We start from the raw sequence: 13456 nt of genomic DNA on the forward strand, positions 1-13456 counted from the left end.
ATGATATTTTTAAGCCATACTATACTATGAAGTTTTTTGACAAATTTATGCCATACTATACTATGACGTTTTTTGACAATTTTATGCCATACTATACTATGACGTTTTATGATATTTTTAAGCCATACTATACTATGACGTTTTTCGACAATTTTATGCCATACTATACTATGACGTTTTTTGACAATTTTATGCCATACTATACTATGACGTTTTTTGATAATTCTATGCCATACTATACTATGACTTTTTCTTGACAATTTTATGCCATTCTATACCATGAAGTTTTTTGAAATTTTTATGCCATACTATACTATGAAGTTTTTTTTCAATTTTATGCCATACTATACTATGACGTTTTTTGACAATTTTATGCCATACTATACTATGACGTTTTTTGACAAGTCTATGCCATACTATACTATGACGTTTTATGAAAATTTTATGCCATTCTATACCATGAAGTTTTTTGATATTTTTATGCCATACTATACTATGAAGTTTTTTTTCAATTTTATGCCATACTATACTATGACGTTTTTTGACAATTTTATGCCATACTATATTATGACGTTTTATGATATTTTTATGCCATATTATACTATGACGTTTTATGATATTTTTATGCCATACTATACTATGACGTTTTGTGACAAATTTATGCCATACTATACTATGAAGTTTTTTGACAAATTTATGCCATACTATATTATGACTTTTTTTGATATTTTTATGCCATACTATACTATGACGTTTTTTTTTATTTTTATGCCATACTATACTATGACGTTTTATGAAAATTTTATGCCATACTATACTATGACGTTTTATGACTTTTATGCCTTCCTATATTAAGACTTTTTTTGCTGATTTTTTGCCTCAGTAAACTAAGATAGCTTTTGATGAATTCATGCCTTCCTATACTATGTTGTTTTTTTGTTTTTTTTTTACAATTTTATGCCTTACTATACTATGATGTTTTTAGAAAAGTTTATGCTTTACTATGCTATGATGTTTCTTGACATTTGTGTGCCTCATGAGTTTAGGGAAGCTTCTGACAATTTTATGCCTTACTATACTTTGATCTTTTTTAAAATTTTTGTGCCATATTATACTATGATGTTTTTTGATATTTTTATTTCATACTAAATCCATACTATACTGTGATGTTTTCAGAAAATTTCATGCCTTACAATACTATGACATTTTTACATCTTAGTATACTATGACATTGTTAAACCTTATTATACTATGAATTTTTTCGACTGTATCATATTATGACATTTTTATGACTTCGTATTCTATGGTACTAAACTATATAAGATTGAAAAAGAAAATTAAGTCTGGTTTGAAAGAACCTGAAGAGGGTCATACAGCAGCTTGTATTCAGTCTTTATTTGAGGTAAATACAGGTTCAGACAGAGACATTGCTCAGCTGAACACGGCAGTTCTCAACACTTGAAGAGGATTCATGGGGAATTCCAGGCGTGAAATTGAAAAGCCCTTAACTGCTGGAAAACAGTTGAAACTGTCGGAAAGAAAAAGAAAAGTCTGGTGGAAACACAAAATTTCAAACAATCAGGCAGAGTGGACTGTCAGCTGTTGCCATTTAAAAAAATCAACAAGAGTAATCCAGTCCTGTCAGAATGAATAAAAAAATCAAACATTAAAAAAAAGAAAACATACTTCACAAACACTCAAGTTTCTCCTGTCAAATAGAAAACAACAGTCAAAAAAAGGCTTTTCAGTTCATCGTCTGATTGTAGACAACTCCTTCATTGATGAGAATAAAAATACACCTTAATAAAATATGAGAAATATTTTCCTCCACACAGAGCAGGACGTTCAACACAGTATTAAAAGAAATCAGCAACAGAATCTCAACACGGTTCATTCATTCCTGCTCTTGACTCACTAAAAACAATAAATATAGAAAATTTGCAGCTGAATTTCATCTGACTTTCATATTAAAAAGATGGTGCTGTTATACAATTGCAGGAAAATAGTAATTTAATGCAAGAAACTATGAGACACAGAAAGAAAACAGGAAGTTAGTGATGAACTGGTTCATGTGTGAAAGTGAAGAAAGAAGAAAGAACAAACATTAACGTGAAAGTCAACTCTACAAAATGACAAGTGAATTATATGTTTATTATTTGAATTGAATTAACAGCAGTAATGAATGAACCTTTGCATATAAATCTAATTGTGAAATTGAATCAATAATAATACTAATACTACCAGTGAATTTACAGCAATGACACATTTGAAAAACCATCTCTGTGAATTCATATTATCTGAATTCCCCTCTTTGAAAATTGCAATAATCATTGTTAAGTTGTGTATTATCTGTATGTACACGGGTTCATAAATGTAGGTACCAAATATTCAAAAACATTATATCAAGCTACAGAAGAACCTGTAAGACAGAACTGTTATCATTCCGCTGCGCAGCAAAAGTGCATTGTGGGTACAGTGTGATCCCATGTAGGCTAGTTTTGTCTTGTGTGTCTTTGTAGTTATTTGATTGACTTTCCAATAACCAGGATTAAGTCACTTCAGACAGGGGCCCCTGCCTTTCGGGCCCCTGGGCCCGTGCCGAGTCAGCAGATTCACAGTTCCTTTTGCTCTGTGGTATAGAAACAGTCAGCGTCACCATGACGACTTGTATAATTTTTCCACGAGTCAACTCACTTCTTAGTCTTTTCCTCTCTCCTGAATTATTTTATTTTTGTTCTTCATCTATAATCATTTCTTCACCTTCCTCTTCATCTCCTTTTGATCAACACTTTTTTTCTGTTCATCCTTCCTTCCACCATCACTTCTTCTCAAGCTTTCTCTAAATGTCTATCCTTCATTTCAAAGCCCTTCTTTTGCCTTCCTTTCTTTTCTTTCCTTTTTATAACCCCCTCCCTCCCTCCTCTTTATCCTTTCTTTAAGCATCCTGCACTTTTTCATTCTTTCCCTTTTTACAGATTTTTTTATCTTTTGTCTTTATCCTTCCTCCAATTTTTTTCTTTTCTGAACAGTTTTTCCCCTCTGTCCTTAATTCCACCTAACATCCTCCACATCAGAAATCTTTTTCTTTTGTCGCTAGTCCTCCTTTCTTCTTCTGTCCTTTTCTTTTTTCTTTCATTTTTCTTCCTTCCTCTTTTTCTTTTCTTCTATCAGCTACCCTGCACTTCTTATATCTCCTTTCTTTCCTCTTATTTTTCTTCCTTCCTCATTTTCCTTCCTCCATCACTTCCATTATTTCCCTACTTCCTCACTTCCTTTCCTTCCACCTTCCTGATCAGAACTCTGTCCATAAAACAATAAATTGACCTTTAACCAAACTCATTCAGTTTTGCTTTTTATTAAACCCCCCTATCTTCTCCTGATTGGTTAAATGTTCTGTCAATCAAACCCAGACAGGTTCAAACATTGCTGTATCCCGCCTGTCAAAGTCACCGTCGCTCTCTCTCATCTGTGATTGGTCCAGATTGTCAAAATGATGTCACACATGTCATCTCGTCGGCCAGCTCGTCTTCATCACGACCCGTCCTGATTGGCTCCTCGTCACTGTAGAGCGCAGCAGGGTCGGCAGCAGCATTGCCAAGGAAACCGTGGCTCCCTGAACCAAGGAGGTCGCTGGCAGCCGATTCCATCTCATCCACCGTCATGTGACACGCATCCGCGATCTCTCGCTTTGCAAACGCCACAAACTTCGGATCCCGTGCATAAAGGCCAAGACCCTCTGAGATCAGGACCTGCAGAGAGAAGAAGAAGAATCAATGACTGTATTCTAACACACCGTCACTGATCAATATCAGTAATCGATCAATGCGTCCTCACCGCCTCCACTAGACTGTCGGCTGATCCCCGTTTCTCAGTGAACTGAGCTCCGAGCTGAGAAGGAACTCTGAGGGTGGTGTAGGCTCTGTATGGCGGCGGTGCTGAGGGAGAACACAGGAATGGTTCCTCAACGTTCTGATCACAGTTTCATAAAAACTCATCCAAGGTTCTTTAGTGTGTGTTTGTACCTGATGTCCCCACAGGGCCACCGTACCAGGCCGGTCTGGGTGCTGCACCTGTCACACTGACACCTGATGGATGAAAGACAACAACAGTTTCAGTTTGTCCACTTCATTAGGTGAACCTGTAAACATCTGTACACACCTGTCATCCTTACACACATGTATACACCTGTCACCTGTACACAATTGTACAGTCCAGTGTGGGTCAGCACCCCAATGGTACACTGCACAAACACTAGACTTATGGTAAACATTAGTCCACACATCAGGAGTAGGTACATCACTTCACATGACCAGTCCACATCACACTGTCTTATCAGTTCTGTCAGAAAATCACATCAACTGTGAACTAATGAGATGTTCACAGATGATTCACACTAAGTCATCAGCAGCGACGTGTGCCTGAAATAATTCAGGATACAATCTACAAGTTTAGGAAGTCAAGGTGGCATTAGACCGTCAAACGTCTGGTCTGTCGTCACTCAGCGAGCACCATGTGGTATGCACACGCTGGATGTCATGGGACATAATGTACCTTCTCCTGAGGTCTGGAATCTAAATCCGATCAGACAGGGGGATTCTTTGTGGTCCTTCGTATCTCAAGATTCATTGTGTGCCAGTAGGAAAAACAACACTAACAGAGAGCCTGAGAATTACACATTTAAATTTAAGTATTGGGGTTCAGCTCAGTTTAACAGCTAAAGGTACAAATGTTAAAACCAAGGGCCTTAAAACCTCAAGCTTCTGTGGAAAAGAATGTTGTCAAGGTTGCTAGGCAACAGGATCCGTGCTTTGCGACACAACGGTAAGGGCAGGAACAGCTGGTGACGCAAAGTGAAAATCCTTCGTAGATCGGCAACGACCAACTGTCAGTGGCTGAACCGTTGTAAATCCGCGTTAGCATCAAGTGTTAGCTCTGGAACATGAAAACATCTCAGGCTGTGTCCAGTCTCCTCACCTCTTCCTGCTCCTTCCTTCTTCCCCTCACCCCCTGGTACTCCTCCTCCCCCTCCCCAGGGCGGGCTGCCTTCCTCCTCCACCAGGATAAGAGGAGCGTAGAGGAGGCGTCCACGGCGAGGACATGGGTTTGCCCAGGACGCCGAGGACGCTGCTGAGGAGCGCCCGGAGGAGTGACGAGACTCATAACTGCTGAATGTCTGAGGAGGAGGAGGATGGGGGGTGGAGTAAGAGGAGGAGAGGAGAGCGGAGGGGGGAAGGAGAGGAGGGGTTGGAGGAAGGGAGGGTGAAAATTACATTTTGCTGAAGAAGCAGGTACATATGTCTTTGTGCAGTGAGGTGGTGTGTGTGTGTGTGTGTGTGTGTGTGTTACCTGTGTGCGTGCACGGCGTGGTGGAGAAGTGGGGTGGTACGTCCCAGGGATGGGCAGGTCGTCACTGCTCCCCTGCCTCCTCAGACACTGGATGTTAAACGATGGTTTCCGACCTGATGAACAACAACAAAACAAAAGCAACCACTCACCTGTCAGCAGTGATGTCATAATGAGAGTCAACTCAGGTGTGTTTGAGTGAGAGTAGATCAAAATTTACTGAGAGTGGAGAAAAATATAGACAGTAACAGTAACAGTACAGAAACACAGTAATGTTGAGCCTGTGAGAACTGTTGTTCACTGATCAGTTCAATCAGTTTATAAAAATATAAATATTTGAACATATAAATATATAAATATATAACAGACTGTGATGCAGCTGTGATCAGATCTATTGTTTGTAAAATCTTATACACTGTGACATCATCATGTTTTCATGTAGCAGGGAGGTTCGTGGGATATCCTCTCACCTGTGGGCGTGGCAGGAAGTAGGCGTCTGCGGGTTGTCCTCCTGCCGTCGCTGTAGCCGTTACCATAGCTATTGTTGGTGTAGGGGGCGTGTCCATCGTAGTGGTCTCTGTATAGAGGAGGCTCGTCAGGGTAATGTCTGAAAACACAAACAGGTTTTAACACACACATACACACAAAAGGGTCTGTTTGTCTGTCGGTGCACCTGTCTGTCAGTGTACTTGCCTGTCAGTATACCTGTCTCTGGAGGTGATGCTGTCGTTGTCTTCCTCTCTGCTGTAATAACCCTGCTCTCCATACGCCTCCATGTCCCCATTCCTCCAGTATCTGTCCCTTGAGTCCCTCCTGCAGAACAAGCAGAGTGTGATTGGCTGAACACAGACAGTCTCCTGTTAATGCCTGAATACCGTCATATTAAATCCTTAATAAATCATTTGTATCCAGGGAGGTGAACCTGTGTAAAAAATTGTCCTGACTTTGTGTGTGTGGAGAGAAGTTGGAGGGTTTTTTTTTCATTCACTTCAATACAGTCAGTTTGATCACAGCTACACCTGGTGAACATCAGAGAGACTACAGTCAGACAGTAACATCTGTGGGAATGATGCCGAATGAAGTTTAAACATGAAATTTGAATTGTTCATTGCTCAACAATGTTCATCCGTGCCATTAAAATACTATGTTTTACACTTTTATATGTAACTATTATTATCAGATTCTGTCACACAGGTAAATAATGCATAACAAAAATAAATTAATGCCTGACAAAATATTCTCTTCCCATTTCCAAAGCGCCACTTATTCCATGTTTGTAGTAGAACAGCCCACCTTCTATGTTTGTAGTACAACATTCTACCTTCCATGTTTGTAGTACAACATTCTACCTTCCATGTTTGTAGTACAACATTCTACCTTCCATGTTTGTAGTACAACATTCTACCTTCTATGTTTGTAGTACAACATTCTACCTTCCATGTTTGTAGTACAACAGCCTACCTTCCATGTTGTTTGTAGTATGATGGTCTCTTTTGGGCGTGGTCCAGCAGGCCGTTCTTCACTGATGGGCGGTGATGGGGATGATTTACAGATGACCTCATGTTGTCTCCACGGTAAAGATGTTCCTCATTTTCGCTGCCGTTCTGCATCTTGGTGAGAGAACCAACCCGGTGAATCAGACCTCCATTAGACACGGCTCCGTCACCAACAACACCACCAGGACCTGCAGACAGACAGGGGCGTGGGTCTGTTTTAATGAACCAGTTTATCATTACAATACAAAACATGACAACATTCGACTTTCATCAAAGACGCTATTTCCTTGGTGGAGGACATGTTTGTTTTTTACATGGTGGACGTTCGGTAACATTACTGCCTAATAACCACAGGTACCAGCTGTGTAAGCGATGTCTGTCTATGACTGACTGACTGACTGACTGACTGACTGACTGACTGACTGACTGACTGACTGACTGACTGACTGAGTGTTGTCACTTCCTGTGGAATTAGATTTTTTTTTTTCTGTTGCCACCAACCGACCAATCAAAACTCTGTTGACTAGGATTCTTTATTGATCAACGTTTAGAGGAGAGTCCCAATTATTAATCAAATCGAGATTGGATTTTCTTTTCTTCAGCTGGTAAAATGGGACGATGGATGTTTATACTGTTTTATAATCTCTATAGTTAATATGGTGTTTGGTTTAGACTCAGCTTTAACAATGTTACTTTAGCAGCCCTCTATCACCTGCACAGGTATCATGTGATGTCAATGACTAGTTAGAAAAAAATTGCATGAAAAACTTTCCACCAGAAAAAGAAAGGAATAAATGGAAAGTTAAAAATAACAATATTAGTCCATAAATCGATTCGTCAATCGTCAGAAAATCTGCAACTATTTCGATTAATCATTTAAGAATCATTTGTAGTGTGGACCGTTGGACAGACAGAACAAAGCATTCTGGGAAATCATGACAGATATTTTTCACAGCTTTTAGTATTTTCAGACCAATCAATTAATTGAGACAATAATATGAAATATGAAAATATTGATAGTTACAGTAAATTAAAATAAATATCAACTCCCCAGATTCTAATGTCTAATCTAATGTCACGTGTTCTTATTTGTTCAACTGTTGTTTCATGTTAATCTTAACTAACCTACTGTCGTCATATTAATATGACAGTCACATGATGTAAGGTTAGTGTGTTGTTGTTGTTGTTGTTGTTGTTGTTGTTTACCAGTGGGCGTGGTCAGGATGGAGCCTCGTCGATCTTTCTCTGGTCCAAAACCATTTTCCCCCTGCAGGTACACACACACAGTCAGAAGCTGTGACCTGTGACATCACTACCTGTGTATCTACAGTGGGCGTATAAAGACCTTGTATGTGGTGTTCTCCTCCAGCTCCTCATCCTCCATCATGGCCTCCTCCTCCTCCTCCAGGTCCTCGTTCAGAGCCAGACGCATCTCTGGACCCAGATCCTGCAGAGTCTTCAGACCGGCTTTACACAACTACAAACACACACATTAATACAAACTGTGTTTTATCCTGTTGTCGTTGTTACTGTCTCACAAACGTTTGCAGTTTCACTGAAAGTATCTTAAACTGTCTGTGGTAACTGACTCTGCCGAATTTGAAGTTTATTGACTGAGTTCTGACCAACTGAAGAACATACACGTCCTCTTGTCTCATGTCATCCCAACTATCAATAATCTGTCCACACACACTCTGCATCTCCGTCCTCACGGACCAACTTCAATGAGGGTTATGTTTTCAGCAGGTTCTGCTTCTGTCTCTTCTTCCTGACATCAAAGACCAAACTCACACATCAATAAAATGAGAAAAATGTTTGACCTGGATTGCAGATGGGTTGGTGGCGTCAGACTCTCCGGGCAGAGTTCCTTTCTCTTTCCTCTTCCTGAACTTCCTGAAATAATCCTGGATCAGGAAAGTTGCGTAAAATTTCCCAACTGTCACTTCTTCCTCTGCAAGAGGAAACAGGAAACAGGAGGAAACATGAGAGGTGAGTCTGTGCTGTTCACAGCAGTAGTATCAGTAGTACTTGCTGTAGTATCAATACTACTTGCAGTAGTATCAGTAGTACTGGGTGTAGTATTAATAGTACTTGCAGTAGTATTAGTAGTACTTGCATTTGTATTAATAGTATTTGCAGTAGTATCAGTAATACTTGCAGTAGTATTAGTAGTGCTTGCAGTAGCATCAGTAGTACTTGCTGTTGTATTAGTAGTATTAGTAGCACTTGCTGTAGTATTAGTAGTTTCAGTAGTACTTGCAGTGCTATTAGTACCTTCGTGTGGTGGTATGACTTCATCCAGTAGTTTTGGTTTCATTCTTTTCCAGATCTTCTTGATGATCCCCCTCAGCTCCTCGTTCTCCTGCTCAGGGTTACCTAGCAACAGGACACAGTGGGTGTGGTGAGATATGAATTACGATGACGCTGCATTCATGTTGTAGCAGAGTCATAACTGTGACTGATTTATCTACTTAAATACAACAGTGCCTGAAACAAACAGATGTAGACTCAGACTCATGGTTTCATGTAACGGAGACAGTGTTACAGTGTCAGTGTTTAACTCTCATAAAACTGGAATGATACAACTGTCTTAACATGGGAGTCTTCATCTGAATGCTGTGGTTAATCAGATGATGATGATCAGGTCTTTGAGCTCATGCTGGACTCAGTGATCATCAGCTGACATGAAGCAGACAGCACCTGTGACACGGCTGTTGTGACCTGTCACAGACTGTTTCAGGTGTGAGTGAAGGAGAGGAGGCAGAGTTTAACAGACGTTTGAAAGAACACAGACACCTTCGGTCTTGATCTTGAGGGCGGTGCGAACCAGAGCGAAGAGCGTTGCATTAAACGTCACCATCCCGTCAGCGTTCAGAGGCATGTTCATTGCTACCAGGCGCTGACAGAGAGGGAGAGGAGGGGGAGGAAGATCAGGAGGATATTCAGGCTACAGCCACACTACTACATTTTTGTTTTAAAATGCATTTCTTTTCCTACGTTTCCTCCTGCAGTGTAGACAATCTGCTTCCTGTTTGCACCGGCTCGTACATGCCCAGTGTAGGGGAATGGTCGTTTATGTATGTGTTTTCAGGTGTGTTAGTGTGGACTACTAAATGAAAACATAGTAGTGTGGACATAGCCTGAGACACTTTTCTGTCAATAAATAATAAGCTGCTCAGTGTAGAAGTGAAGTCATGATGTTATAACATTTAATTTGTGTTAGACACAGAGAGGCGGAGGATCCACAGCAGAGTATGTGTTAGCATGCAACATGTTGTACCTTACAGGCCACTCTGTGAGGACAGAGCTTCCCAAAACCCAGAGGAGGCTGAATCCTCCTGAGCAGAGCCACAACGTCCAGGTGTTTGATGCGACCCCTGAGCAAAGAGAATACAATAAAATATAGTACAACCAAATGTTACCTGAGCCACAACATCCAGGTGTTTAACCACAGAGTCAGATTATGGCCAGGAAAAGTAAGTCGCTGCTCTCCTCATCCTGATCAGTTCCACCAATGAGGGAGCACTGAGCTAAAACCAGCAAAATATCAGCTGTGGAAATTCATTATGTAACGAAACACCTTCCCCAGTCAGTGTGTGTGTGTGTGTGTGTGTGTGTGTGTGTGTGTGTGTGTGTATGTGTATGTGTGTGTGTGTGTGGTGTGTGTGTGTGTGTGTGTGTGTGTGTCATACTTGGCCTCTGGGTCGTATTCAGACCAGATCCTTTTAAACTCGTCCAGATGATGTGGTCCCAGAATCGACCAATCACGTGTCAGATAGTCAAAGTTGTCCATGATAACGGCGACAAACAGGTTGATGATCTAAAGGAGGGAAAATCAGTTAGTGTGCTTACCTGTGTGTTTATGTGTGTGTGTGTGTGTGTGTGTGTGTGTGTGTGTGTGTCCTGACCAGGAAAGCACACAGCATGAAGAAGCTGATGAAGTAAACGATGGCGAAGTTGCTGCCACAGGTGAACTCTTCCCCTGGTTCGTAGTCTGACTCGGGGTCACAGCGTTTACCTGGAAGGCTGGCCAACATGATCTCCTGCCACGCCTCACCTGTAGCACACCTGGAAACACACACATACACCACAGGTAAGACAAAACCTTCCTCCTGCCTGTGTGACTCCAGCAGGTGAGGAGTAGGAGGGAAGGAGGAGGAGGAGGAGGGTCTGACCTGAAGAGGAGGAGAACAGCCTGAGGGAAAGTCTGGAAGTTGTTGTTCCTGTTGATCTGAGTGTGATCCTGCATCGCTATCTTCCCAAACGTCTGCAGGAGAGAGAGACAGTGAAGCGGCTCAGAACCAGAACCACTGTGATGGTTCAGTATCTCCACACAGAGAGAAACTCCAGGACCACTACCCATATAAAGGATTTATAAATGGTTTGTAACTAGGTTATTAGTTCGGTTGTTAACACTTTATAAATCACAAATAAATAAACATTTATAAACAAGTTATAAAACAGTTTTCATCTGTGGATGCAGGCTCACTACTTGGCAAGATCAAGTGAATGCTAACTACTCATTATCAAAAATGAAACAAGATGGGTGGGGAGGATCAACTCAGTGAACAACAGGCCGCAGATATCTGAAAACATGGTAAGCAGTACAACAAGTAAAGGAAGGTTACCAACTGTGTTATACCTGGAAGGCTAAAGTCCTAAAGAAGATACTAACCAGTAAAAAGCATCCCCATTTTTCCACTGTGCAGAACAACCTGATAGCATATGTCATGTCAACAGCTGTGTTTATAATGAGGACGGCTGGTGATAGCATGTCAAGGTAAACAATATTGCCAAGGCCTTAGAGTATGAATCTGGTAATTTGATACGATAATTGGATATGCCATAATTTGATATGGCAAATGAAACTTTTTGACCATTAAGAAAAAGACTTCATCAGCTTGACGGTGTAGTGGGAGAGACGGGATAAACCCTGTGGGAGGACCAGCAGGTGTGTGAACTCACCTGCATGCCGATGACGGCGTAGATGAAGAAAATCATGGCGATGAGCAGAGCGACGTACGGCAGAGCCTGAACAGACAGAGGAGGAGGAAGTCAGACTCTCCACACCCTCCCTGTTAGTCCCACCTCTCCCTGTTAGCCCCACCCCCCTGACCTGCAGCGATTTGATGAAAGTCCACAGCAGTGTGCGAATGCCCTCCCCTTTACTCAGCAGCTTGACCAATCGCATCACTCGAAACAGACGGAAGAAGGTGATGGACACTCGAGAGCTGTCCTCTCCACTCTGACACCACCCAGAAGGAAAAATCATCATCATCATCAAGTCAAGACATTTAAGGGTTTTCATATCTAATGATAGTGAATCTAAACACACACGAAGCAGTGTCAGTCTGCAGCTGCTGTAGAAACACTTGATGACATGGTGTGATAGTTGTAATCGTGTAAATGTCATGTCTTCATACACCCGTTAAAGCAGTCGATATATAAATATTTCTTCATATTATGTACTTGCGATTCTAGATTATTCACTGTTAACACTTTTAGGAACTAACTGTGTTGACTGCAACATCACTTCATATGCAAGGTGACAGTTGAATGAGACGTCATGACTCACGCTGAACTCTGTGACCACGATGTCGACAACGCTGCCGACCACGATTAGAGCGTCAAACGAGTTCCAGGCGTCGATAAAGTAGTGCTGCAAGACACAGAGTCAGAGTCATCCACCAGAGTGTGGACACTTGTCATCAGTGAGTCAGGAGCTGATTGGTCAGTTTCATTATGTTATTAGATTCACACCATGACTCTATCTGGTGTAGATTTTATTGTGAATGTTTTTATGGTCATCAAAATGAATATCAATGATCAGATGTGTCACAGAAAAGGTGTGTTTGTTTTGCTCACCCTGAGTCTGAGAGCGAGCAGCTTCAGCAGCATCTCCACAGTGAAGAGTCCAGTAAACACCATGTTGAGGATGTCCATGATGTGGCTGAAGGTTTTAGACTGTTCATAGTGCTGCAGCAGACACACACACACACACACACACACACACACACACACACACACACACACACGGTCAAACACGCAGCAGGTGTGTCAACATTAGTGAGTGTGTGAGTTACTGGAGAACAGTCACTGACCTGAACAGCCAGAGTGACGGTGTTGAGCAGGATTAGGACGAACATGACGTATTCAAACCCCGTAGAGTTGATGATGGACCAGAATTTGTACTGAACCGGATTCTTTGGGATGTAAAGTTTCAGCGGCTGAGCCTTGAGAGCGTACTCCACACACTGACGCTGCAACACACACACACACACACACACACACTAAGGGTTAATACTGATACATCAGGTAGAGAAAGAGAGACACAGAACGACACTGACAGACAGACAGACAGACAGACAGACAGACAGGTGAGTTTACCTGGTTTTTGTCCAGCTCACAGTTCTTGTACTCCTGCTCTCCCTGTTCTCTGAAGGTGATGATGACGAAACCCACAAAGATGTTCATCATGAAGAAGGCGATGATGATGATGTAGACGATGAAGAAGATGGAGATCTCGACTCGGTAGTTGTAGATGGGACCAGAGTTCTCCCTGTTCGCATCAATGGCTTTGTACAGCAGACTGGAGGGAGGGTGGTGGGGGGGCAGGG

At 41.6% G+C, this 13456-nt stretch overlaps 1 protein-coding gene across 1 annotated transcript in view; it reads right to left on the minus strand.

Moving 5' to 3' along the window:
- Nucleotides 1-1375: 1375 nt before the first annotated feature.
- The window catches only part of cacna1fb (calcium channel, voltage-dependent, L type, alpha 1F subunit), a 39195-nt gene continuing 27114 nt past the window's right edge, over nucleotides 1376-13456 (minus strand). Inside the window, exons 30-52 of the mRNA XM_087179222.1 lie at nucleotides 13227-13428; nucleotides 12941-13099; nucleotides 12705-12815; nucleotides 12415-12498; nucleotides 11956-12084; nucleotides 11805-11870; nucleotides 11015-11106; nucleotides 10748-10907; nucleotides 10532-10659; nucleotides 10120-10216; nucleotides 9636-9738; nucleotides 9114-9215; nucleotides 8660-8790; nucleotides 8185-8316; nucleotides 8046-8106; nucleotides 6805-7027; nucleotides 6049-6156; nucleotides 5814-5950; nucleotides 5347-5459; nucleotides 4975-5173; nucleotides 4023-4085; nucleotides 3835-3935; nucleotides 1376-3749 (exon numbers count right to left, since the gene is read on the minus strand). Coding sequence (XP_087035348.1) covers nucleotides 3486-3749; nucleotides 3835-3935; nucleotides 4023-4085; nucleotides 4975-5173; nucleotides 5347-5459; nucleotides 5814-5950; nucleotides 6049-6156; nucleotides 6805-7027; nucleotides 8046-8106; nucleotides 8185-8316; nucleotides 8660-8790; nucleotides 9114-9215; nucleotides 9636-9738; nucleotides 10120-10216; nucleotides 10532-10659; nucleotides 10748-10907; nucleotides 11015-11106; nucleotides 11805-11870; nucleotides 11956-12084; nucleotides 12415-12498; nucleotides 12705-12815; nucleotides 12941-13099; nucleotides 13227-13428 — 2965 coding nt within the window. The 3' untranslated portion in view covers nucleotides 1376-3485. The remainder of the gene's footprint in view (nucleotides 3750-3834; nucleotides 3936-4022; nucleotides 4086-4974; nucleotides 5174-5346; nucleotides 5460-5813; nucleotides 5951-6048; nucleotides 6157-6804; nucleotides 7028-8045; nucleotides 8107-8184; nucleotides 8317-8659; nucleotides 8791-9113; nucleotides 9216-9635; nucleotides 9739-10119; nucleotides 10217-10531; nucleotides 10660-10747; nucleotides 10908-11014; nucleotides 11107-11804; nucleotides 11871-11955; nucleotides 12085-12414; nucleotides 12499-12704; nucleotides 12816-12940; nucleotides 13100-13226; nucleotides 13429-13456) is intronic.

The sequence above is a fragment of the Seriola lalandi genome, unplaced genomic scaffold, assembly GCF_002814215.2.
Source record: "Seriola lalandi dorsalis isolate HSWRI2012SDOR001 ecotype SW California unplaced genomic scaffold, Sedor1 jcf7180002054798, whole genome shotgun sequence".
Taxonomy (NCBI): domain Eukaryota; kingdom Metazoa; phylum Chordata; class Actinopteri; order Carangiformes; family Carangidae; genus Seriola; species Seriola lalandi.